Source organism: Annulohypoxylon maeteangense, assembly GCF_022496945.1.
Source record: "Annulohypoxylon maeteangense strain CBS 123835 unplaced genomic scaffold GGS22scaffold_6, whole genome shotgun sequence".
Classification (NCBI taxonomy): Eukaryota; Fungi; Ascomycota; class Sordariomycetes; order Xylariales; family Hypoxylaceae; genus Annulohypoxylon; species Annulohypoxylon maeteangense.
In genome coordinates this window covers 1,786,557-1,811,216 of record NW_025953253.1, presented here as the reverse complement: position 1 = coordinate 1,811,216, position 24,660 = coordinate 1,786,557, and the positions used below count along the sequence as shown (strand labels likewise).

Genomic DNA, 24,660 nt, shown 5'->3' with positions numbered 1-24,660 from the left:
ATATTATATACTAAATAGATAGTAGGTAGGTATGCACACAGGATTGACCCCCCCAAATTAATTGTGGCGTTGCGATCTTCAATTTTAGCTCGGTATTATCGCCCAACGTACCTACTGCAAAGTCAGTCGACAATATTAATCGATCGTCGATCGGAAAACCCCAAATGCAGGTCCGTGAAATGAAACGGAAGGATTGGAGCTCATAGTTTTAGGCGATGCGATGCATACCTCCTACAATTTTAGAAGATGACTGCGATTGACTACCTAAGGTATATCAACAGTCGGGTTCGGATTCTATCGACCTGCGAGAGGATTGCGTGTGGTAGAGACGTGCCATACTTATGAATATTAAGACGCGGTTACCACGTGAATGAAGGAGGTATATAGGAAACAATCGTCGTAGACAGACTATGAATTTTCCAAAATGAGGTCCTGCTCAAAAACGCCCTTAATAATATCCAACATATACAGGTAGAAAACGATGGGCTTCTTCTCGCCAGTTAAATTGTACTCCTAGTTACTCCTAATTGACTGCGTCGAAGTTTCAAATTGGAAGATTCCTAGGTAGGTACCGAATTATTCAAGTTCCCAACTAACTAGGCGCCACTTGGAAGAAGTATGATGGCGGATCTGAGGACCCCAGACCAGCAGTGGTACCACGAGAGCCATCAAGCCACCGAAAATACCCCCCAGTGTACCAAAAGCCTAAAGAAGTCATTAGCCATCGGAGCTCTAAAGGTATCTTTGACTGCACAATTACCTTGGAATATCCCATGTTATCAACCCAGGGCACCACTCCGTGGACTAACCCGAATGCGACAATGTTTTTAATACCATTGATCATCTCCAAGCATTCAGCTGAGACAGGGAAATAGCAATCACAGACATATGTCATAGTTATGCTCGCAGATCCCGTCAAGCCAACACTCATAAGGCCGTATGCCGTAAAAATGACCGGCCAACTCATCTGTTGCTCCACAGAAAAGCCGAAGAGCACTATTCCGGTGAATACTATAATTGTAGGGACGATAAAGAGAAAAAGACGTGTTTCGGGAACAAAGACACCATTGTTGCGCTTGGCACAGTACGCCGCCCATCTGTCTATGCAGACACCGCCAATAATCGCTCCAAAGGCTTGTCCAACTAGGGGTAAAAGTTAGCGTTTGACTAGGTACCTATGCCTGATGGCTTCATAAAGAAATGTGGGCAACATGATAAAGACAGGAGGCGACGACTTGACATACTCATTCCAGGGATATTTATCAAACCCACTGCGCCGACGGAGAAGTTATAAGGCGGGGGAATGAGAATGGTCGAGCTGACAGCGTTTACCATGACAGTCGGTGCAAGTGCTAAAGAGTCTTCACCAAGTTAGCATTATTTCTTCAGTAGAGATAAAAGGGCAATTACACGCAAGAGCTGCAAAGAAGCATGCCGGGTAAGCCAATAGAGGTATGGGACGAAGTAGCAAGCTCAAGTACGACGCATCTGAAGCGACTCCAGACCAAGGGTTGAGAGACTGGAGATAAGTCTTGCGATTATACGTGGAGCTCGGCTCATCTGACGACGGGCTTCTGTTTCCGACCTCCAGATGCTCAAATTGATCTCCTTGAACCTTTTCACTAGGGCTTTCAGAGATTGCACTTGAATCCGATCTCTCGACGATACTTGGCGACCTTCTGAACCTCGTCTCGGGGGCAAAGAATATTATCAACAATAAGTTTACACCTAGAAGAATGGCACTTAGCCATTTCCCCCATGCCCAACCCTTGTCTGTTGAAGTGGTTAGTTTTTGATTTTCGCATCTGAACACACCCCTGCCAAGAAAGTCGAGTGTGGTTATACGTACACTCAATTAGGTAGCCGCCACATAATGGCCCTAAACTACTGCCAAATGCGATGAAGATAATATACCAGGACATCTTTGACCCTCTTTCGTGCAAAAAGTAGATATCCTAGGCAATAAAAGATCAGTGATCTAGAACCCGAAACCCCTAGGCGACCTGCTTTTTAGAGGGGGGCATTTACATTGATAATTGCAGCACCTAGAGCTTCCGAGGCTCCTCCGCCAAACCCGCCGAAGATACATCCCCCCAGCAGACTCCCAAAATCAGGAGAAGCAGCAGCCCAGATTGCCCCAACAAAGGCAATTGTACAGGATACGATAAACACTGGACGTTTCCCGAGATATATCGCCGTAGGGACCCAGATGAAATTCTGGTCGGAGATAAGCTCAATGGTCGTATTAAGGCCGAAGGATAGGGGGAACTCACAGATATGCCCTGAGTAAGAACTATCCAAGAAAGAAGACCGGAAGCATCATCAAGAGATACGTGGAGGTCTTCGGAGATAGGTAAGAAGCTATCCGAAAGTACAGTCCCACTAAAGTTGTTCAGGCACGAGAAGAGGCAGATAGTCAGAAAGACGACATGTTTGCGCCATTTTGGCCACCTCAACGGGTCATTGGGATCTGAGGATGGCTGTGGGAATAGGACAGTGTCACTGCCCTGTATATGCTGCTGGGAGAGATTTCCTGGGATTCAAGTCAGATTTGGAAAGGTCACGTTCACGCAATAACGTACCGTTATACAGTTGAACTGTGCCTTCGCTTGGATCCAGCTCCCTGAGCGACTTGAGTTGCATCCTACTGACGTGAAGATGTTAGAATGATGATGAAACTAGACTTTAGAAAACTATGAGAATGCAGTCCTGGATTAGGACGAGAAAGAAGCAGGCTCACTAGAAGATAATAAAGGGCGATTGGCCGTCAGGTAAGTATTCTTGGTCGGAACATAATACACGGTCATCCGTAAAATCCTAGTTCCAAACCGCGAACTCTTTCGCCAGATCTACAGCAAGGATATTGCGTAAGCTTACATGTACGATAATTACACAGATAGATATTATCTTCCAACATCGTTCACCTTCTCTTCGTTTGTCCGAATCGAGATACATTCACATTCCGGACCCCCACCGGCCTCCACCGGCCCGGTGTGGAGCCGACGATAACGCAGGGAAGGGATGAACATTGAAGGATCCATTTCGTGGATAACGAACTGCAGACACCCGAAAAGGTCTTGGCAATGGTACTACTACAGTAGGTACCGAGGATGCTACACACCTACGCGTATCCTGCTCGGCACCTGCCCTATCTATCTCCATAGAACAGTCACAAATCTAACTTTAACCATTTTAGCCATTCCCCGCAATACGCTAAATTGGTTGTTCCACAGGTTACACGTCTTTCGATCTCTCTAACTATATACAGGTAGTAGGCTAAACCCTTATTATTCTTCTGTTTCTAAATCCCGATTTATACTAATGTGGCCTTATGATTGGCTATTCACTAACCTAAGTGTAGGTACATAGGTACCTACTTACCTAGTCTAACATTACTAGGTACGACGTACTACCTGGTGGTACAGTACACGTACTTTAATGCTTTCGTGAGGCACAAACACCTAGGATCCCTTCCTAGGGTCTTTTGAACAAGCCCCTTTGAACTTTAACAACTAACATTCAAAGACCCGTGACCATTTTCTATCTAGTCTCCAATCAACACCATGAAATTACTATTCTTTGTGTGCAACTCCCCGGATCTTCCGACTCAGTCTTATGGACAAACGCTTGGTGTGACAGTGTAACAGTGAGACAGCGTCGAGATTCGCGCAGACTTCATTTCTGACATCAGACCATACACCTTGTATCCTGTATCCAGAATCTTACCAACCGATGTTAACTGGATCGTTATTCGCCGGGCGGTGAGGTGAAAATGGCGTTCTGCACGTATTGCGGCAAGAATTTCCAACGCAACGAGCATTTGGAACGTCATTTGGTAACTCGTGAGTGAGCTTCTGTACTAGGTAGGACAATGACACATCGAACTCGACATCTAACATTTTCGCAGACACCAATATCAAACGCTTTAAGTGTTCAATATGCCATATCTCATTTTCTCGGGGGTTCGTTAGCCTTATATCTATTTCTTAATAACAGCATAATGATTGCTAAATTGCTAATTATTTCTACCTACCTAGTGATGTGCTTCAAAAGCACCTAGCAATCCATGGGGATGTTGATAACGACTCTCCTCAAGGCGTTGCTAGGGTGAGGGCCCGGACTCAGACAGCATGCCGCAATTGCGCTAAGATGAAGGCTAAATGTGATTCAAATTCGCCATGCAACAGATGCCGGTCAAAGAAATTGACCTGTGATCGCCAATCAAAGAGGACACGAGTAACCACTGTCTCGGACCAGTCTCAGCACGCACGCATTGACGGCGATAGCAACTCTCCGGAACTTACAAGCAGCCGCGAAAACGATGATATCAATGAGCCGGCGACGCACAATCAACACACTCATAGCGTGGACCATGTCGAAGTACGATTTGAAGCCGATTCACAACCACAGAAGGAATTGGGCATGTTCATTAACAATCGTTCTTTTATGGATTGCGCGACCGGCCCGGCATCTGGTCAAGAGAGCTTAATAGCGTCTGGGGCTGGTCTGGTTCCAAATATTCCGACTCTAGTAGAGTGGCCAGCCACAGATGCTTGCCAGCAAATTGACACTCCAAATGTTACTAGTCACTATGCCCCTGATAATTCTACAAGTGATGTAACGGCTAGTATACCAGATTTCGTGAGAGAACAAAACGACTCGTCTAATGCCAATTTGCAAGTCTCGCCTCAAAACAGTCATGACAGTCCATGGGACCCGAATATTCGGCCGTTAGCCGAGGCCTTGGAGCACCCAGCTGTTCTAGAAGGTCGAGACTACTGGTCTTCCTTTCGGTGCAATCCCAAGAAAGACCCAATTGCTTGTCCTAGGACTGCTGGTATCTTCCTCGAAAGCCTCAGCCAAATGCCAAAGTACGATAGGCTTTGGAGTTGGTTCGACCTCGATTTCTCGGGTCCGACCTTCACGGACAAGATAATCAGCATGCCACTACTAGAAAACACGCGAGACACGTTATCGGCTATCTCACAATCATTCCTCCAAAAAGCACTCGAGGTTCACAAGTTAGATCCTGCAGCGGCCTCTGTTGACGCAGCATCTCCAAGTAGTGACTTCTCACGTGGCTTTCTCGTTTTACCGCCTGCTGCGACCCTGGAATATTTTCTCGGGGAATACATGCGCCTCTTCGAACCCTTCTATAAGCTTATCCCCGGTGGGATTTTGGATGCAAACTTTCTATTGGGAGGGAGTAATAACCGTGCAGGCACGTTGTTAATATTACTTATGATTGCTCAAGCGGCTAGTTCAGACCCTACGACCGAGGGCCGTCGTCTTTCGGCGGGGTTGACAGAAGTTTGTAGGATATCACTGTTTGATCTGATAGAGAAAGACGTCTCTACATGTCACCACTCGTTCCCTGTGCATTCAGCTTTGTTATTCATTAATCAAGCTGTTTGGAGCGGCGATAAATGGTTGATGGATATTGGCTCTGGTCAACGAGGCATCTACGTCGCGGTATGATTTCGTGCGAAGATACTTTCAAATTGTGAAATGGCTCAATCTAATTGCTAATGGTTATAGATGGTTCGAAACGGTGGCCTTTTCGATATTAGGGACAACTATCCGGATCCTGATGGCGATTGGGGACTAACTAGAACTCGATGGTTAGAGCGTGAAAGGATTATTAGGTGTGTCTTGATCCCAGCCCCCTGACTCTATTTTACTCACATGTAATGTAACAGGCTAGCATACGCATGGGTTCTACTGGATTTGGAAATGAGCTTGTACCAAGACACGAATCTCCACATCCCAGTATTATCTTTGAATTCGTCGCTCCCTAGTAGTGAAGACCTATGGCTAGCTCCTGATGTCGCCGCATGGCAGCAGCTCCTTACGCGCGACGACGACTCGGGTGTTGGATCTTATTCTACCCAACCTCTACCACAACCGTCCTTGCGTGCGCTATTCCAATGGTTCCTAAATGATGACCTCACGCCACAGAAGCAGCAATATCTTAACCCTCTGACTCTGCGGTTGCTTTTGCACCCCTTGCATGGACTAGTATATAGCTGTCGACAACTACTAGATTGTCTCGGGGAAGTAACATGCTCTCGATCCTTCTCTCCTATCACCAAAGCTTCTACGCACGTCCGAATGCACGAGATAAGATCATTACTGAATCGTTGGCTTGACTTATACAAATTAAGCCTATCAGGGTCGTGGGTATCGACGATATCAGATAGTAATGAGACGAATGATGCATCGATCACAGCAACTCTAATCACATATCACATCATAAATCTGAATACAGTTGCTAGTATCCCCGATATTGAGGAATTGGCACGGCGCGAGTTATCCGATAGAGAACTTCGCCAGTTCTCCCAAGAGGCAGGTTGCTTCGTGCATAATCCTAAAGAAGCTGTGTTTCACGCCGGTCGGATCTTATATCTTCTCCGCGGCCTCGATCGGAAAACGCGACCGCCTTGGTGGCCGGCGGCTTTGTATCGTTCGACGCTCTGCTTGTGGGCATCCAGCATATTCTACGGGCCGTTATGGGCGTCTGCATCATCGTCATATCTTTTGATCGATGAACAGGAAGGCGATAGCCTCGACCCGTATAGTTGGAATCTAGTGAGAGGAGCGAATAAAGATGATGTTGTTGGCTTACCCTGGGACTCCCGCTCACCGTCCCTTGTTCCAGCCTTGAAGAGTCCGACTGGAACAGGAGGGCCAGTCACACTAGAGCATCCTAACCTTGTCTTAGAAACATGTTTATTGGTTTTTGATACGGGAGTACCAACAAGAGTTTGTGAGGGGATTCGGGGTAAGCTAAATCAACTGTTACAGCGTAGGAGTGTTCTTAACAGTAAATAAATGAGTTGCTTCTTGCTTGCAGGTCGGCCACGCTTCCATCCCGGCACACCTCGCGCTGCGAACAGACCTTGTTTCTCAATAGGTATATGATGGTATTTATAGAAATTACATTCTTTTTATTTTAGATGCCCTTGAGAGACGTACCAATCAGGCTCCACATATCTGACCTCCAATTGTTGTAAAGCGGCGCGTTAATGCTCGCTAACTCTTTCGGATCCCCTTTTCGTAGGGCCTGGAAATACCAATCTTCCCTGGCTGTATCTTCGGGGTCAGCGCCGTGCAGCCGCGTTTTGTTCGCGCTACTATAAGGGTGAATAATGTTTTGGAAGACACGACGGCGCTCGGACGAATATCGTGAGAAAAGAGTCTGAGGGTCAATGGTTCGACGGCTACCATGACCTGAGCCACTTATTCCGTTCATGCCATTGGTAGTTGGGGAATGGCGCTTCTCGTGGTCTAAAGAGAACACAATCTCGAGCGCCTGATGTAGAGCATCTGCGTCAAGAAGACCTGTACATAGGCCAAGCCCTCCAATAGGGTTGTTGATGTGGGCGGCGTCACCCGCGAGGAAGCATCGGCCACGATGCATGGTACTCGCAAGCAATTGATGCATCTTATACAAGCTTTTACGCACGACAACATGATCGCTAGGCCGGGGACCATCGATCTGACGTAGGAGGAGCGAGTTGACATATTTAGGTTCGACAACCTCTTCGTCCGTGAGAAAGATACGACTGCCATCTTCTGCTTCCTCGTAAGCTGGTACAGCCATGCTATAACGCCATAGTCCCTTTACGCCTGGCTCAACATGTTCAAGCGGCGTCACGACACCCCAGTACCTAGGGTCTACGGTGAAGTGTACTGGCGGATCTTCAACCACAGGCGCGGTACGGAGAACGTCGGTGGCGATGAAGCGCTCAGGCCAGCTGTGTCCGGCGAGGCGGATTCCGAGTAACTTCCTGATATTAGACTTGCCGCCGTCGCAACCTGCAAGATAGAGCCCTTGGAAGCTCTTTGGCTCCCTTTCTCCTGACACGGCGGTGACAGTAACACCGCTCTCGTCCTGCGAGAGATCTGTCACACGGTGACCCCAAAGAACGTCAGATAGCCCCGTCTTCGTCAATTCCTCCAGCATAATCTCTGCAAGACGACATTGAGCTAGCTGTATAGAATACGTGCAGATCTTGTATTGGCCATCTGAATCTGGACGACTCATTATGTTCCGACACAATACCGACCCGAGTGCTTTTGTCCCTGTCTGGTCTTCGGTAGGAAGTGTCCTCCAGACGTATCCTCCAGAAGGCATTCCTTCCCTAGCCACTTGGTCATATATTCCAGCTTCCTTGAAGACATTATGGACCGGGCCGTAGTAACCGATCGCACGTGGCGCTGCGCCGAGTGTGGTATCCTGTTCGAGCACGATGGAGCGAATGTTACTCTGCGCGAGTCGGAGGGCGAGTAGGAGGCCGACTGGCCCCGCGCCGACAATTATGACGGGGGTGATGCTACCATGCGGTGGCGCGTACGCCTTAGGTTTGACACCACTTTCTCCATTGGTTTTAGGTGCAGGTGTTTCGCTCAGAATATTGTGTTGGGGATTCATTGTACAAGTCTTGACCTTTGTGCTGCTAGATGGTAGATTAAAACGGCGTATACCTAGCAGCATTAAATGTTTCATTCAATGCTAGGTAATTGTGCTATTACCACTCACTTTAAATCTATAACATCGATTGGAGTCATACGAGAATGAAACCATTCACTTCTTCTAGCGTCAAAGGGCTCTCCTATCCCGTCTCTAAACCCGACTGGCGTGCCGGTGGAGTTCCGGATACAAATACGGTCATGGAAAGGCATCCCTCCCGAGACTTACCTACCTACCTACCTAGTACCTATTAAGCAACCTTATTTTCAATACGAATAAGGTTGATTGATAATAGTATATACATACCTACCTACCCGAGTCTACCTATCTTTGATGAAGGGGGGTTTCCGAGAATCCGGTACGTGAATAGTTCTATTGATCCAAGCAACCTCAACCATGGATTCCATCAACACACCAACAGGTTTGCACCATCGAATGCCAATTGTCTTTGGTCCGTTCCCAGGCCCCAGACAGTCATTTGATGGGTCTCACTGGGATGGATCTTCTACAACGAACAAGGAGGCGTTCATAACTTTCAAAACACCAAAGAGCGCAATTGCCAGCTTGCTTCCACCGTGCTTCTCCTTTCAAGATTCCCCTCAGTCGGATGAATGCGCCTATGTGACCATTTCATCTAAACGTCTAGATAATCTCGAATGGTTGGCATATCGTGGATATAATCTTCTCAGTTTCTACATCCACGGAGTTCAGTACACTACTCCGAACGGCCTAGTACGCAAAGGCACATTTCTCCCCGTTCTTTGGGAAGATCTAGCCGACCCTATTATCAGCGGGCGGGAGGAACTAGGATTCCCCAAGCTATTTGCTGATATCTCGATCAGCGAGACTCAGGGCGCCTATCACATGTCAGCTTCGTGGATGGGGTCCCGCTTCATCAATTTCAGTGTGGATGACCTCCGTGAAGCGCAAGGCAATGCAATGCCGCTTGCACCCCCGGAAGCAGGCACGGACGACGGGATTCTTTTGTACCGTCATATTCCAACTCCCGGAAAGCCGGGTGTCTACGAGGTAGACTATCCAGTGTTCGTTTCATATGACGAGGAACGAAAAACACAGGCCGCGTCAACGGTCCGACGTTTCGTGGGGTCAACTGGGGAGGCCCAATGGCATCCGCTAGATTGGCAGAGACTTCCTACTCTACATCACATAGTGAAACGATTGGCAGAAGTTCCCGTAGTGTCTGTTGTGAAGTGTGGTCTGACGGAAAAACTTGGTAACGCAGATTTGTCATCGGCGAGGAATGCCAACGCCTGAACTAGGTACCCATAGGAAGTTTAAGGCATAACGATAATCTTCATAAGTACCTACCTACTAGGTAGTCATACAAATTGATGATATCTTACTTATCGTCGTTGTATTGTCCCCTTGCGCGCATCTGAGATCCGTAGATACCTCTACACCTCCGCTGTATCACATGGCAACGTAATGTATCTCATATACCCTCAACAAACACTCAAAGTACATGTAAGTTACCTAATTGGGAAACGCAGGGGATAAGTCGACGCATAGTCCGACACGACGTAGGTAATTAGCACATGACACGCTTTTCTAGGTAACCTACCTACCTACCTACTGGTCAATGGGTAAATCGAAGTGATAGAGATTCGTAAAAGCCGGAAATTGACATCACAGTACTAGGTATGGAGCCGATGGATAGACAAAAACGATGCCGGTGGGGAGTCCGTAGAATTTCTACCTGGGTAGGTACGTGTCTCACCCGAGTTGCATACCTAGTGACGTACGAGGCACCTACGCCGACAATATCAATTGCCAGAGTATATATACCTACGACGGTAATCTAATATGTATAAATCGAAGACGTCATTGAAAAGTTCATCTAAATGCACCTCGCATACCTACCTGTACCTACCCAAGTAATTAAGAAAACTTTATAAATCATATTTCAACCCAGCTAGCATTTTTCAAGGAGAAACGTACAACACTCCACAACTTCATAATGTCCACAATGGCTGTCAATGGCTCCGCTTCTGTCAATAAGACACCCAACTCTATATCCCCTGTCGCATTATGTCATGTGGTTCTTCGAACAACTCCTGAGGGATATGAGAAATTAGTAAACTTTTATATAACGCTTCTCGGCGCCAAAATCTCCCACAAGTCTCACCGCTTGGCGTTCCTAAGCTATGATTACGAGCACCATCGACTGGCCGTTATCGCCGATTCCAACTCACACAAGCGTGGGTCCGAAGGACCCCAAGTTGGTCTTCACCATGTAGCTTTCGGGTTCGACAAATTGAGCGATCTGGCTGCGGTCTATGAACAGAGAAAGGCTGCAGGGATTTCACCGGTGTGGTGTGTGAACCACGGCATGAGCACTAGCATGTACTACGAGGATCCCGACGGCAACGAGATAGAGTTCCAGGTGGATAACTTTGACACGGTCCAAGAAGCGGTGGACTTCATGGGCTCCAAAGACTTTGAGGACAATCCCGTTGGTGTAGACTTCAATGCTGATGACTTCGTGAAGAGGGTACAGAGTGGTGAAGACGAGAAGAGTATCAAAGCTAGGCCAAATATTGGGAAAAGAGACAGGAAGTGAGCGTCGAACCAAGCTGGAAGGATCAGAGGTGGCAATCGAGACCGAGAAGAGGATCTATATATTCATTTGACCTTCGGCTTATCTACTAGATATAATAAACTGTAGCTGGATAAAATGAACATCCATTTTGCGTGATCGCGAAGGTTGCATACCTACCTTGCTACCTACCTTGCTACCTACCTAGGTACCTATCTAGAACAGTTTTTAGTCCATTCGCTTTTCTCAATACTCATGCCAAGTTCTATTCATGGAATAAAGAGGACCGAAAAATAACCCAATTAGCGTGTCGACTTAATAATGTCCTAAAACAGTGATTTGAGGAACTTTGAAAATATTCCAATCTTCCGAAACAGTCGGGTCCCCGAACGGCCTCAGCGTCGCGAAGCGCCAACTGTGGAGTGATGATTAGCATCGTAACATTGACACGATTCGAAATACTCACGTGTAATTGCCATTCGCAATCTGACTCCCGTTACCCAGCCTTCCAAACCATTTATGGTCGATTCCTCCACGATATTGGTCGATGAGAGGGTATGTAAAAGTATCATTTGGGTTCCACAAATTCGGATCGAAGTAGTTACTAGTGCCATTCCAAGAAGCGGCGGGGCCGATATAGCCGTTCTCTCCTTCGACGGGAGGGTATCTCCATTGGCTCTCATTCCAATTCGCTTCGTAAATCTAGAGAAAAGTATTAGATTAGGTACCTAGGGCTAACTTGAACGCAAGTATGGAATACTTACGTCCCAACGGATCTGCCTAGTGCCCCAACTAATCTGTGTGTAAACTTTCGGAAAATCTTGGGAAGACAAGCTCAAGTTAAATGTGTAACTGTTGTATACCTAGGTATTAACTCCATAAAGATAAACCGAGCGATTATGAAAACTTACTATGACTTTACGTTGATAGATTGGTAGTTAACACCTGACGTCGAAAAGGGGTAGCCTGGATAGTAGATGGGATTTAACTCGGCTTTCAAATCGGCGCCGAGTCCTAAACCAAAAGAGTTAGTTAAAGAATCTGAGGGTGTCAGGGTATACTAAGTATCTACCTAGATATGGGAAGGAGAGTTGTTCTCCAAGGCTTGATTGAAGAATAACTTTTCCGCTATACAGGGGGAAGGCAGATGCATTGAAACCTGGCAGCCCCTGGGGATTTACGAAGTTGACTCTGGATGTATATCTGGTTAGACTTCGAGGTGTTGGGGTATAATGCCCAGATATACTCACGAAACAGTCTTGCTCTGGCCGGCTTTCAAGGTGAAGCCTTCGGGTAATTTTACTTCGATGGGAAGGGCAATTGGCACCAAGTTAGCAAACGTCTTCACTACCTTCGCACCATTCTCGTTTCCCATTATCTCAGCGCCACCAGCGCTTTCGATGGAAAACTTATAATCGACATCACGGGCGCCATTATTCGTAATTGTGATAGGGTGTGACTCCTGGAAGTGGGCAGTGTCGTTAAGGTTAAACTTCTCGAAATCGGTGTGGGTGGTATAGTTTACGACTTTGAAAGCGTTGACGAGTCCATTACCAACCTGTGCCACGCTGGCAGTGAATTCGGGGCTATTCTCCGTACCGTCAAACCATGGGAGTGACGCGCCGCTGGCGATAATGCGATTGCGTAGACTATGAGCGAACCCCTTCCCGTGAACACTCTTACCACCGAATGCGCCGACATACAGAGCCGCGACACCCGCGACGTACGGAGCAGCCATGGACGTACCACTCAAAATGGCGTAGTTGTTATTGAGGTATGTGCTGAAAATGTTGCCACCGGGTGCAGCTATCTCTGGCTTGAGTTCTAGATCGTAAGAAGGGCCCCATTGTGTGAATGTATCGGGTGCGTTCGCGAATGTGTTTGCGAAACCGACTGGGTTCTCCGGGTTGACGGAAAAGTCAGCTGTCACTGTACCGTTCTTCTTGTACCAGTCAATGATGGCCTTGCCGATATCCGCAACAACGAGGGCGAGGAGGGCGCTATCGTCAGTTGTAGAGGGTTGTATAGGCGGGCTCTCGTTATTGTAGACCAGCACGTATTTTGCGCCTAGTGCCACTAGATTACTCTGTTTCGTAGTGAAGGAGCAAGTGCCGCGTCGGACGATTGGGATCTTGCCCGTGAGGTTTTGTGTGCCTTCTGGGTAAGGCTGACATGCTTCCGCAGGGTCGGACGTGTTATAAGATAGGGGCACGATTGGCCACCCTACAACATCTGAGGGGAAGTAGTTCGTCGATGGGAGATAACCAAGGGTAGAGGTGTTAGTATTATCTCCGAGAGTGAAGTTTACGCCGAATGGGAATTCGGGAAATACGTTAGACTCAACTGAAGCAACTGCAAGAACGTTGCTACCAGAGGAACCAGAGCTACCAAAAGCGGGACCAAAAGTCCCAGAATTTCCGGCTGCGATAATAACGACGACCCCTTCGTCTACTAGACGAGATGCTACTTCGGCCCAAGCCTGAGTAGACCATCCACCGGGAAAGCCAATGCTAGCCGTGATGACATCGACCTAGAAAGAATTATCAGAAACGGGGTCCAAGGTAACTAATCCTTCGAATTACGTACATCATCGTGGTAAGCACGTAAGAATGCATCAATAAGAGTCGCAGTATCTGTATAGTCCTAGTAAATATTGTTAGTTGAATTTAACATTCCTTATTAGTTCTCACATTTTAGCTTACTATTTGAGAGAATACTTTATACGAGTATAGCGTAGCTTCAGGGGCGACACCAGTCCATCTAGAGATAACGTTAATATAATGCTCGGCAATTAAAGAAGACTTAAGTTTAACGAGAAACACGTACGTATCCGCCTGAGCCGCAATGATTCCGGCCACATGCGTTCCATGGCCTTGGTGGTCAAGGGGGTCACTATCGGGTGTCTTAGAGCGGTTACTGGGCCAATCTTCATGGTCTTGTGTTAGTTTTATGGTTTAAGTTAGGTAGGTATGAATGTTTAACACTTACAGTCATCACCAATAAAGTCGTATCCACCCGCCACCTTGAAGCCAGGTCCAAAGCCTCCGCCAAGCTACTGCAAATTAGTATACCGAAAAGTTTAATACTATCCACGTCAAATATGAGGACATACAGCTGTATGGTTATACCTAGGTATTGATAGAATAGTTAATTTTCGGACCTGTGGAGTCTAGAGGTGACACATATCTTGAGGTCTCATGAAGGGGGCATCTTAGCAAAAAAGTATAAGTACTGACCAAGTGCCAGTATCAACGACCCCGACTTTAGCACCCTTCCCATAGATGCCGGAAGCATGAAGCTTGCTCACTCCCGTCACGTTGTGAGTAGTATAGTTGAGTACGGCTGGGAGTCCATCAACTACTTGAGGTTCAACAGGACCAAGGTAAACTCTTTCGTTGGGCCAGACACGAAGAACGCCAGGCATCGCTTGCAGCTTGTCAATACCGTAAGAACTAGTTTCAATGCTGGCGCCCGAAAATACTGGGCTGTCAAAGGACTTGACAACATTGATACCCTCAGCGGCAGCGATGCCATCTCGTCTGTTCCCTTGACCCTTCAAGTGGACAGTCCGTCAGCCTACTAAACACAGAATATAGAGGACTTTTACAAGTATAAGACGACAACTCACAGGGGCAAATTCGACGATATAACTTCCTGAAACGGGGACCAGGACTGTGTTGTTATCGCCCCTACGGTTCAGGGCCGTAACGCCACCGGTAAAGGGAAGGGCCAAAGCGAACTTTGAGAAACGCATCTTAGTACCTCAATTGTAGTGCAGGAGGGTGCCGCCCAGATGGTTCTTGATATCCATGCGACCATCATGCCGTTTATATGAAATTGAAGCTCCATCCAAGACCTATAAGACACTATACAAAGCATAGATCCCTCATCTACAACGTAGGAACCATTTACAACACGAGGTTCGCCCCACAAGGTTGTTGTGATAGGCTGCGGGATATTCATTATGTTTATCGCGGCGATACGAGGTTACTATGAAGTTCACGGCTTAAGCTAGAATTGGGCTGGAAGGAAATTCACCTACCGATTTAAGTAAGGTTGAATATAATTAACCGCGCCAAGAGGTCGCGTATGTCGCGTTGATACTGGGGTCGATCCAGTCAAGGCTCGTGTAATGAGAAAACCCACCACTTACCTACTTATACGCCATAATTAGAGAAACAGATATCATCACCTCCGGAGTACCTAGGTATGCAGGTAGATAGGTATTAATATCGATACAACCAAAGATTATAATGCTGTTAAACCGCTAACCCGAAAGCTGAAGGTGTGTCTGAACAATGAAATCAACGGCTAGTTTACTGGGCGGTATCTCAACTACATCCCAGTCACGACATCGCTTAATTAGGTATCTACCTAGGTACCAGGTAGGTAATTACACAGGCATCGTTACCGGACCTTTTGGACCTAGACTCGCACGATTCAAGCAATGTATACAGGGGCCGAGAAACGTAAGACCTCTCGCGTAACCGATTGGGAGATCATCTTCATTATAAGCGATCAATCTCAGGTATCAAGCATGAGTTTAGTATAATATTCCCATTTCCGCGCTCTAATTCTGTCCTCATTTAATATATACCTACCTACCTACCTACCCAATTATCATGATAACCCTAAGGTTAGGGTTAGGGTTAGGGTTAGGGTTTTAGACAGGGATATTACCCAAATCCAACCCTAACCATTGTAACCCCTATTCTGACTAATCAGCCGCCTCACAACCCAGCCAGTTTCAACTCATTCCATATGCCTTCACAATTGCTAATAAATAATTCGTAGAATTTATTTATTGAGAAGAGCCACCAGAACATAAGATCGTCTGTCCCGTTATCCAACCCGCATCATCGCTTCCTAACCAAGCCACAATCTTGCCTATATCCTCAGGCAGGCACACGCGGCCAAGTGGGCATGAAGAAGCCAAAGCAGCTTCGATCCTGTCAGCAGTCCATGTCTTCCTATCGGCACCAGGGATATAATTGATGGCGGCTTCGGCGAACATGTCTGTCTTGACACCACCCGGGGCAATCGCATTGACAGTGATCCCCTGAGGCCCGAAATCAGTAGCGAGGGAGCGCGTGATGCCTTCAACGGCGCTCTTTGAACCGGCATACAGAGCGTGGTCCTTGACACCCATGATTCGAGCTGCGATACTAGAAGTGAGTATAATGCGCCCGCCAGTCTGTGACGCTGATCGCGTCATGTACTTATATGCAGTAACGGCGACGAAGAACTGGGCCCGAGCATTGACGTGGAAAACGTGGTCGAATCTCTCTGGCGTCACGTCTACTGCGCGCTCGAAGGACTCTATGCCGCTGTTGCTCGCGACGATGTCGATGCGCCTAAACGTTTCGATCGTCTTGTCGAAGAGGGCGTCAAGGTCCACTTGCTTGCACACGTCGGCTTTGACGGCGATGGCTTTTGTGCCGAGTGCTTCTAACTCTTTAACAGTGCTTTCGGCAGCAGCTGCTGATGAGACGTAGTTGACGGTGACGTTCGCACCGCGGCGGGCTAATTCCAGAGCGATACCCTTGCCGATACCCCTGCTGGAGCCTGTCACGATGGCGACTTTGCCTTGGAGGGTTTTCGGGGTGGAAGACATGATGAAAATTAATTGTGATCTATGAGAAGTATAGATTGACTAGTATTGGGATGGGGATTTGTGATTGAGCTGAAGTTGCACAACGATCGTGAACACAAGCGCTTTTCTATGAAATGTTCACAGGTCTAACAGAACACACCAATCCCTGTGACTAGCAAATATGGTATCTTTAAAGGCGCGAAGGCGCGAGGTAACCCTGGTTGATCATACCCTAGGATCCCGCCGCTCTGGAAAGCGCGAAACCGCGGGGTTATTCGTATTACCAACAATCCATGATGACGACGTCCCGGGATGGAGGCTGGGTAACTTTTACCGGAGCTCCAATTACGTTACCCAGGATTCCGAGAATACTACCCCCGGATATTGGCGATAAGAGCGAGAATTGTGGGTTTCATTCGGCACCCGCTGGGGTTCCGGTCTAAAGGAGTTTACTAGTTCGCTTGCTAAGGTCATCAAAAGTTCATACTGACTCGATGCAACCTACCTAGGTAGCCACCTACCTATGATATCTCTGTTCAATCAACTCCGGGTCTAGAATTGAATCTTTCTATTGTGCTGAAGTGTAGCATGGTATGAACAATTAAATAATCCCTTACATTCGTGATTGTACCTCCCTAGATACACTTAAGATGAAAAATTGGCCTAAAATAGGGGTAATAAAGCAAGGGCCATATCAATCAAGGATCCGCGAACCGGACGGACAAATCCGCTTGAACACAAGATTGGGATTCTTATTGATGAAAAATTACGAGAGGAATCAATTCGTAATATTTATGATTAACCATCGCGATTATTTCCATGCTTCTCATAAAAACACTATCACTAGTATGTAGAGTTACCCCAATTATGCATTTCTATGAAGTTGATTCCATCCATCTCAGCCCATCATTGAATGCTTCTACAAACATGTCCTTCTCCAATTGATTTCCAAGGTCCGATCTACTTGCGAAACCATGTTTAGTCCCTCCATACACTAGCAATTTGTACCTTGTTCCGGAACTTGGCAATTGAGACAGCATAGTGCTGCTGAGTTCCGGCGTGAAGACATCTGTCTCAGCGAGGCCCATAAAAATAGGCCTCTTGAGATTTTCGGTGTCCAGTGGGTCGAGAAATGACTATACAGTAGATGAGTTCTCTAGTATGGAAAATATTAAGTCATTAAGGGTTATGTTTACTTACAGGATGGAATACTATGACTGATGTCACTTCTGACTCATTGTGGGCAAGATTGAGAGCATGCTTGCCCCCAAAGCAATGGCCGACGATAAAAAGAGTCTTAGTGTTGGGGCCACGTTTGGCTTTGCTAGATTGTGTTGAGACCGTTTTGAAGAAATCCGGTAAGAAGTGATTTAAGAGCGACGAGATATGATTTGGGGTATGACGTTCTAGCCAACTTGGCATGTCAATTTTACGAATGATATCCTTTTCCTGTTATAAAAAGCATTAACTCGCGATATTGCGAGTAAGTTGAGATAACTTCACCTCTGGAGTAAGATTATCATAAGAGTCCAGGTCTGTCCCAGGCAGATACTTCATGAAAATATCAGGCAAAGCATCACCCTCGAAATAATCAACAATCGTAGTTTCATATCCTAGCGAAGGTTAGCCATCTTGTCATAATTAAGCTTTAAACGTAGACGCATCCTTACCTTGCTCAGCATACATGTCAGCAAGGCGCTGGTTGTGCCTTGCAAGACCGAAGCCATCAGGAAGGAAGAGGATACTTCCTTTGAATTTTGACCCTATGCTGTGAGGTGTTGACTTGTACACCTTCAACCCAGCAATAGTTAAAAGGGCGCCTAATGGCTCGAAGCCGTCTAATCCGTTTTTCTTATGTTAGCCCCAAAAATATTTGAAAAAATGAAATACCGTTCTTGTTACTCACCATCAGCTGGTACCCCACTGAAACAGTGACAGGTTGACATGATATTCAAAAGGTTTCAACAATGAAATGTGCCGAAATTTTTAGGAATAGCGAATATCGAACTAATATTATCAGAAATAAACGGAATATATTCTCTCGATATTATTCCTAGTTGGCCATTTGCCAATCCGGAACTCCACCGGATCTTAGTCAGCGGTACAATTATTGATGCTAAACGCCATGTTTTCACAAAGGATTCACGAGATACATCATATCTCGTTAGGTATTGGGAATTAGTTACTAGGTAATCAATCTATTGTTCACCCTCAAAGACAAGCTTGTTCTTGAGGCACCCAATTTGACTAATTTCAATCTCCACTACATCTCCATGTTTAAGCCACGGCTGGCCCGGCATCTTGCCCGCAATGCCTGCAGGAGTCCCGGTCATGATAACAGTGCCTTTCCGCAAAGTTGTACCGTTACTCACATGCGCGATGATTTGCTTAACCGTAAAAATCATCTCTTTAGTGCTTGCACTCTGCCTCACTTGCCCATTGACTCGAGTTTGAACCTGCAGATCCTCAGTTGCGAAGCTCGGGTGAAGGATTGTCGGGCCTAGTGGTGCAAAACCATCAAATGACTTTGCGAAAGAATATTGGCCGCCTGATCGAGGAGCCCGCTGCCAATATCTCGATGACAAGTCGTTCCCAGCTGTGAACCCGAGAACATAAGAAAGCGCATCATCCTCGGGAATATTTTTCCCTGTCTTTGAGATAATGATGCATAATTCGGCCTTAAAGACTTGTTAATCATACGAGAGAACACAGAAGAGTATCTAAAATTCATTCCTAACCTCATAGTCCATCATTTTGGCCGCAGAAGGCACAACTATTTCGGAAGTCGGGCCTGCTAAGGCGTCTAAATGCGTGTTAGTATCACGTTTCTCAGATCATGGACTTTGTATGTATGAATCACAGCCCCTTACCGGGAGGTTTGGTGAAAACAACTGGATTGGGCGGAATTTCAAGCTAACAAATCCGTTTTAGAGTAGATTCTAGGTTATATCAATAAACCATTAGAATTACTAACACCAGCCTCTTTCGCATGATCTCTATAATTCAGTCCAATGCAAACAAAAATCGGCGCAGAAGCAATGGGTGATAGCAACTATCAAAATCATTAGCGTACTCTACTCGAGTGGTCTAAATCTCATATGTATCTAAGATATAACGAACCTCGTGTACAACAGCTTTCTTTCCCGTTCGGGTCAGATCATTCGCATCATGCAGAAGCTCTACTTGTGAGCCTATGATATCGTCCAAGGAACCTTCTCCGACGTCGCCGTAGTGTTCTACAAGCGATTCGTCTAGAAACCGAATTAGATTGTGAAATTGTGGATTCGACGGCATAGTGGCTCAATCCAGAGTTGGAGATGTGGCCAGCTTCTTTTTCTCAGGTGCTCACTCGCTCCCTCTTATTCCTCACCCGGGAGATGATAGGCCCCCCTTTCTTCGGCTCCCCACCGGAAGTGGAGGTTTTCATTGACAGCTGGAATTTTAAGCGGCTCGAATCGAGTAAAACTTGAGAACAAGTAACAAGTAACTCCACCGATATTTCCCGGTTCTCGGCTATCCGATATTCGCAGCTTTAGATATCTACTAGGTACTTGATTGATTGAGGCTGCGCTCGCTTATATGTACAGGCTACGAACCCGCTCCAATGGACAACAGTATGATAGTACCCACAGCGATATGCGTATGCGTTGATCAACGCGCACCTTCGGCATACCTTAATTCATCTTCTCGACATCATTATTGTCTCCGATTCTAATCCTTGTCAATTCTATCGCACGCCTTGAAATATCCCGAGAATGTCGACTCCAGCCATAAGACTCCATGCCCCTGAACACCAGCTATCTTCAACTACAGACAGCTTTCCAACATCACATGATAAGGTCAGCAAGATAATTGATACGCTACAATTTATTGATAATAAATTCGTAGCGTCTGAAACTTCAGAGTTCATTGAACTCCATGATCCGGCCACCAATAATCTTGTAACGCGAGTTCCCTGTAGTACAGATGAAGAGTTACAAGCCAGCGTGCAGTCTGCACAGCGAGCTTTCCCGAAATGGCGGGCAACCAGCGTAATGGCCAAGCAACAAATCATGTTCAGGTTTGTTGCTTTGATCCGACAGAACATGGATAGACTTGCAGCGGTCATCACGTTAGAAGGCGGCAAGACCCTCGCAGACGCCAAGGGTGACGTGCTGCGTGGTCTTCAGGTTGCTGAGGCGACATGTGCTGCCCCAGAGCTCCTCAAAGGTGAGGTGCTCGAGGTTGCCAAGGATATGGAGACAAGAACATATCGGGAACCTTTGGGAGTAGTTGCTGCCATTTGTCCTTTCAGTAAGTATAGCCCTAGGTATGCTGGCTTCAGATTGCTGACGATATCATCCATAAATCAGACTTCCCGTCCATGATTCCTCTTTGGACTCTTCCAGTAGCTACCATCACTGGAAATACTCTAATCGTCAAACCTTCCGAGAGGGTCCCTGGTGCGGCGATGGTCCTCGCAGAGCTCTCACGCGCCGCTGGCTTCCCGGATGGTGTTATCAACATAATACACGGCTCGCGAAGAGCTGTCAACTTCATCCTGCATGAGCCGGCAATTAAAGCAATCAGCTTCGTCGGCAGCAACCAAGCTGGTGAGTATGTCTACAAGACGGGTTCTGCAAACGGTAAGCGCGTTATGGCAAATTTAGGAGCGAAGAACCACGCAATAGTGCTTCCAGATTGCGGTAAAGACCACTTCATGAAGAGCGTTATTGGAGCCGCCTTCGGTGCTTCTGGGCAGCGCTGCATGGCACTTAGCGCACTAATATTGGTTGAGAAAACGAAAGAGTGGTTACCTGAACTTGTTGAACGTACGAAAGAGCTCCAAACCAACGGCGGCTTCGAGCCGGGCGCAGATCTAGGACCTGTCATATCTCCGCAAAGCAAGGACCGAATTGAATCTCTTATCGAGTCAGCAAAGCAAGAAGGTGCCAATATTCTCCTCGACGGTCGCGGTTATGCTCCCGACAAATTTCCAAACGGCAATTGGGTGGCCCCGACAATTATTGACAAGGTGACCCCGAGCATGCGCTGCTATCGCGAAGAGATATTTGGTCCTGTGCTCGTATGTTTGAGTGCCGATACCCTCGATGAGGCCATCGATGTCATCAATGAGAACGACTACGGAAACGGTGCCGTTATATTCACGCAATCCGGTTCATCTGCAGAAAGCTTCCGACGGCGGATCGAAGCTGGTCAGGTTGGGATCAACGTCCCGCTTCCTGTGCCGCTTCCTATGTTCTCCTTTACTGGAAACAAGAAGAGTATCGCTGGTGGTGGTGCGAATACTTTCTACGGGCGCCCAGGAATCAATTTCTTCTCCCAGTTACAAACAGTCACGGCGAGATGGTCACGAGACGATGTTCCAACACAACAGGAAATGGCAATGCCGATTCTGAATTGAGACTCTTACAGCATGCATGTAGGTATCTATCAATAGGTGCCTACCTACCTAGTCTTAATAGCTAGTCATGGGTATCATCACTGTCAGATTTTAGCTTCATCTTACCCCTGAAATATTATGTGAAAAACTAGACCACTTGTTCGAGGGATTTGATCCTTCATTCCGAAGCTGCACTACGTATCTAGCATGAAAATCCTAGTATTATTCTAAGTTAGATATCACCCCTACCTAGGTAGGTATTTGCCAAGTATCTACCTCCTAGTAGGTAGGATGGAATAACGTAATGAATGTGTGAGTTATATTCTACCTGGTTCTGATATTGAATATCCCCTGTGTTACATAACCAGCATCTACTACCCATCCAAGCACGAGGAAGTTACTTAAATGGGCTTGGGAGGGGATATTTGGGGCACAGTCCGACGCCACTTTTCTAGCTACCTAGCTATATCTGGTGACTAAGCACCACTACCGTCACCAGGAAGTTGTTCAAGCCCTGTTCGATGATTAGAATCCAGTCTCGCGAAGTCAGATATTTTAAACTTACATCCTTCAGTGACCTCGTCGACGGTATTCGGTACCGAGCATTTGTTCGCCTCTGCAAATTCCTGTGTTTTGACCCCGGTGCAGGTATTACCGAAGCAACCGTTATCCATCAACCTCTGCAGAGCATCATCTTTCCAACCAAAGACATAATCCGCATGCTGTCCATAACCGGTACTATCCCAAAGTTAGCATCCTTTGATTTCATGGTGTTTGTTTTGTTTTGGACGTTGTCTTACTTGTCTCCTGTGCTCAAAACAAACGGTTGAGAGCCGTCCTGTGGCCAGTCATCTGGGTTGTTAAATCCAGTTGTATCCCAAACAATCTGTTCTTATATTAGCACATAGTCTGTCTTCGAGGTGTAGCATTGCCTAAATCTTGGTTCACTTTTTAATCTAGCCCTTATTTCACATCCTAAGACATCGCCGTTACGGCCTTTTTTGTAATATCAAAAAAAGGGGTAGACTATATACCTCAAGCATAACCTGTGGGATCTTGATAGGATGAGTCGATGGGCAATTTCCAGTAGTCGCGAATGACGAAGGACCCCCAACTGGGTAAGCCACGTGGTCTTGGTGGTTCGGAGTATCCAAGCGCTCTCCATCCCAACAACTAAGTGCATGATCAATATTTGTTTTTAGTGCTCAGGACATCATACAGGTGGTCTTACGTGGGGAAATGAATGTTTGATCGAATGCCACCTAAACAAGGTACAGATGGAAAAGCTTCGGTATCCAGCTTAGGATCGGCGCAAGGGGAATAATCGTCCCCTTTGAAATTCGGACCGGTGAAGCAACGGAAGCAGCTCTGGGACTTTAAACCGGACCCCAGTTTCTCGCGACGCATAGAGTCGCCAAATAGCATACGGAATCCCTAGATAGCAACATTAATAACCTCCAGTGACAGCCAGAGATGCTTATTGATCCTACAGGTTTGAAAGCGGTGACTGTATTCTTCCCTGGAGAGACATAGTATACAGTGACACCGCCCTGTTCCCCTTCAAAGAATCTGTTTGGGATCTGGGGCACCCTTTTGTAAGTTCCATTTCGGGCCTTGAAATAAAGGTTCGCCGTCCAGTAGTTGGAAAAGTCATCGCTGAAAGTGCATGTTGTGCATGTAGCAAGACTAGAGACGTCGGTGGACGGTATAGAAGCGTTGAAGGCGTTCTAGAGGTAGGATATAAGTAGTGCGAATCATATATCAACGTTAGAATTGACATACTCCTCCGACAATTTGATGCAAATGGGGAGATGGGTTCACTCCCGGATTCACGAGGCTAAAGTAATAGGTATGAATTAGATACCTAGGTATGCTCTGTCAATATAACTCCTGCCATTCCCTAACTTACGGATCAAGTCGCTCGATAACGACTTGGCTACAACCAAATCGAATGAGGCTGTTACTTCCAGGGCCCTTGATCGGTGTGGTCTGTGGCGCTGCGTCGACAGACGCCGCCAGTGACAGAAGGGTAGACCAAAGCATCTTAAGCATCGTCAAGAGAAAATGGAAAAAACGCGTGATGTGAAAAATAGTAACGCTTGTAGATCCGATCCGAGTTCACATGATAGAATATCCCGATCCATACCTATAAGTGAAATTTTCTCTAATACTAGATGCCTATTCTCACACGAAGTGCCGGCTATTTCCTGTAGTCCTATTTATATGATAGCAATTAACTTTAATTGTTAATTACACTCTAGCCACACGAAGCTTGAGGAGCGAGGTGGGATTCTATCATATAAATGACGATAATTGGCCGACAAGCTATTTTTCCATAACTGCCGGATACCTACCACGCAGATGCACTATCACAACTGAAGCATGAGGATCTCATCGAGGAATTGAACGCGAGCAACTACCCAACCATTCACTTGGAGCTGATAAGATCATAGATGTCTAGATACTGTATCGTCTTAATTCCAAATTTTAGTTGTTGACTCGGTCATATGGTTTAATGAAATCAAATCGAGGTGCGATATCCTTTACCTAGGTGCCTATCTAAAATGTCTGTTTATTGGCCTGGTAGATGAGGAGACTACCTTCTAGGTAGATAGTAGACACATAGAGGAAAATATAACTTAGTGGAGTAACGT

At 46.5% G+C, this 24,660-nt stretch overlaps 10 protein-coding genes across 10 annotated transcripts; 3 read left to right on the top strand and 7 right to left on the bottom strand.

Moving 5' to 3' along the window:
- Window positions 1–576: 576 nt before the first annotated feature.
- Window positions 577–2,643, bottom strand: GGS22DRAFT_179290 (MFS general substrate transporter; the record flags this gene model as incomplete). The annotated part of the gene is made up of 8 exons (XM_047963667.1): window positions 577–705; window positions 761–1,143; window positions 1,245–1,361; window positions 1,411–1,773; window positions 1,850–1,955; window positions 2,029–2,217; window positions 2,274–2,533; window positions 2,583–2,643. The coding sequence occupies 8 exons, from the start codon at window positions 2,641–2,643 to the stop codon at window positions 577–579; spliced, it is 1,608 nt and encodes a 535-aa protein (XP_047820245.1).
- Window positions 2,644–3,772: 1,129 nt separating this feature from the next.
- Window positions 3,773–6,831, top strand: GGS22DRAFT_187653 (uncharacterized protein; the record flags this gene model as incomplete). The annotated part of the gene is made up of 5 exons (XM_047964620.1): window positions 3,773–3,842; window positions 3,908–3,962; window positions 4,038–5,472; window positions 5,539–5,645; window positions 5,700–6,831. 5 exons carry the CDS (start codon window positions 3,773–3,775, stop codon window positions 6,829–6,831), a joined length of 2,799 nt encoding a protein of 932 aa, XP_047820244.1.
- Window positions 6,832–6,952: 121 nt separating this feature from the next.
- Window positions 6,953–8,871, bottom strand: GGS22DRAFT_179288 (FAD/NAD(P)-binding domain-containing protein; the record flags this gene model as incomplete). The annotated part of the gene is made up of 3 exons (XM_047963666.1): window positions 6,953–7,220; window positions 7,299–8,359; window positions 8,863–8,871. The coding sequence occupies 3 exons, from the start codon at window positions 8,869–8,871 to the stop codon at window positions 6,953–6,955; spliced, it is 1,338 nt and encodes a 445-aa protein (XP_047820243.1).
- Window positions 8,872–10,337: 1,466 nt separating this feature from the next.
- GGS22DRAFT_160756 (Glyoxalase/Bleomycin resistance protein/Dihydroxybiphenyl dioxygenase) lies at window positions 10,338–11,186 on the top strand. Its single transcript, XM_047960981.1, has one exon. The coding sequence runs from the start codon at window positions 10,452–10,454 to the stop codon at window positions 11,052–11,054; it is 603 nt and encodes a 200-aa protein (XP_047820242.1). The 5' UTR covers window positions 10,338–10,451; the 3' UTR covers window positions 11,055–11,186.
- A 159-nt stretch (window positions 11,187–11,345) lies between these two features.
- Window positions 11,346–14,784, bottom strand: GGS22DRAFT_199683 (subtilisin-like protein; the record flags this gene model as incomplete). The annotated part of the gene is made up of 12 exons (XM_047966327.1): window positions 11,346–11,445; window positions 11,497–11,732; window positions 11,795–11,882; window positions 11,942–12,044; window positions 12,103–12,221; window positions 12,281–13,560; window positions 13,617–13,673; window positions 13,733–13,790; window positions 13,857–13,956; window positions 14,019–14,082; window positions 14,263–14,583; window positions 14,659–14,784. 12 exons carry the CDS (start codon window positions 14,782–14,784, stop codon window positions 11,346–11,348), a joined length of 2,652 nt encoding a protein of 883 aa, XP_047820241.1.
- Window positions 14,785–15,831: 1,047 nt separating this feature from the next.
- Window positions 15,832–16,678, bottom strand: GGS22DRAFT_199681 (NAD(P)-binding protein; the record flags this gene model as incomplete). The annotated part of the gene is made up of 1 exon (XM_047966326.1): window positions 15,832–16,678. The coding sequence occupies exon 1, from the start codon at window positions 16,642–16,644 to the stop codon at window positions 15,832–15,834; it is 813 nt and encodes a 270-aa protein (XP_047820240.1). The 5' UTR covers window positions 16,645–16,678.
- An 820-nt stretch (window positions 16,679–17,498) lies between these two features.
- On the bottom strand, window positions 17,499–18,611 carry GGS22DRAFT_199679 (alpha/beta-hydrolase; the record flags this gene model as incomplete). Its single annotated transcript, XM_047966325.1, has 5 exons — window positions 18,530–18,611; window positions 18,294–18,461; window positions 18,127–18,236; window positions 17,824–18,072; window positions 17,499–17,759 (listed from the first exon to the last, which is right to left on the bottom strand). The coding sequence occupies exons 1-5, from the start codon at window positions 18,567–18,569 to the stop codon at window positions 17,499–17,501; spliced, it is 828 nt and encodes a 275-aa protein (XP_047820239.1). The 5' UTR covers window positions 18,570–18,611.
- Window positions 18,612–18,782: 171 nt separating this feature from the next.
- GGS22DRAFT_160753 (uncharacterized protein) lies at window positions 18,783–20,049 on the bottom strand. Its single transcript, XM_047960980.1, has 5 exons — window positions 19,744–20,049; window positions 19,598–19,675; window positions 19,494–19,536; window positions 19,362–19,426; window positions 18,783–19,301 (listed from the first exon to the last, which is right to left on the bottom strand). Exons 1-5 carry the CDS (start codon window positions 19,915–19,917, stop codon window positions 18,822–18,824), a joined length of 840 nt encoding a protein of 279 aa, XP_047820238.1. The 5' UTR covers window positions 19,918–20,049; the 3' UTR covers window positions 18,783–18,821.
- Window positions 20,050–20,135: 86 nt separating this feature from the next.
- On the top strand, window positions 20,136–22,160 carry GGS22DRAFT_160752 (methylmalonate-semialdehyde dehydrogenase; the record flags this gene model as incomplete). The annotated part of the gene is made up of 2 exons (XM_047960979.1): window positions 20,136–20,916; window positions 20,976–22,160. Coding segments are annotated over exons 1-2 (1,585 nt in total), but the record flags the coding sequence as incomplete, so codon positions are not given.
- A 322-nt stretch (window positions 22,161–22,482) lies between these two features.
- On the bottom strand, window positions 22,483–24,147 carry GGS22DRAFT_199677 (uncharacterized protein; the record flags this gene model as incomplete). The annotated part of the gene is made up of 8 exons (XM_047966324.1): window positions 23,916–24,147; window positions 23,789–23,843; window positions 23,497–23,733; window positions 23,238–23,440; window positions 23,041–23,179; window positions 22,807–22,892; window positions 22,572–22,744; window positions 22,483–22,520 (listed from the first exon to the last, which is right to left on the bottom strand). Exons 1-8 carry the CDS (start codon window positions 24,056–24,058, stop codon window positions 22,483–22,485), a joined length of 1,074 nt encoding a protein of 357 aa, XP_047820236.1. The 5' UTR covers window positions 24,059–24,147.
- Between the last annotated feature and the right edge of the window lie 513 nt (window positions 24,148–24,660).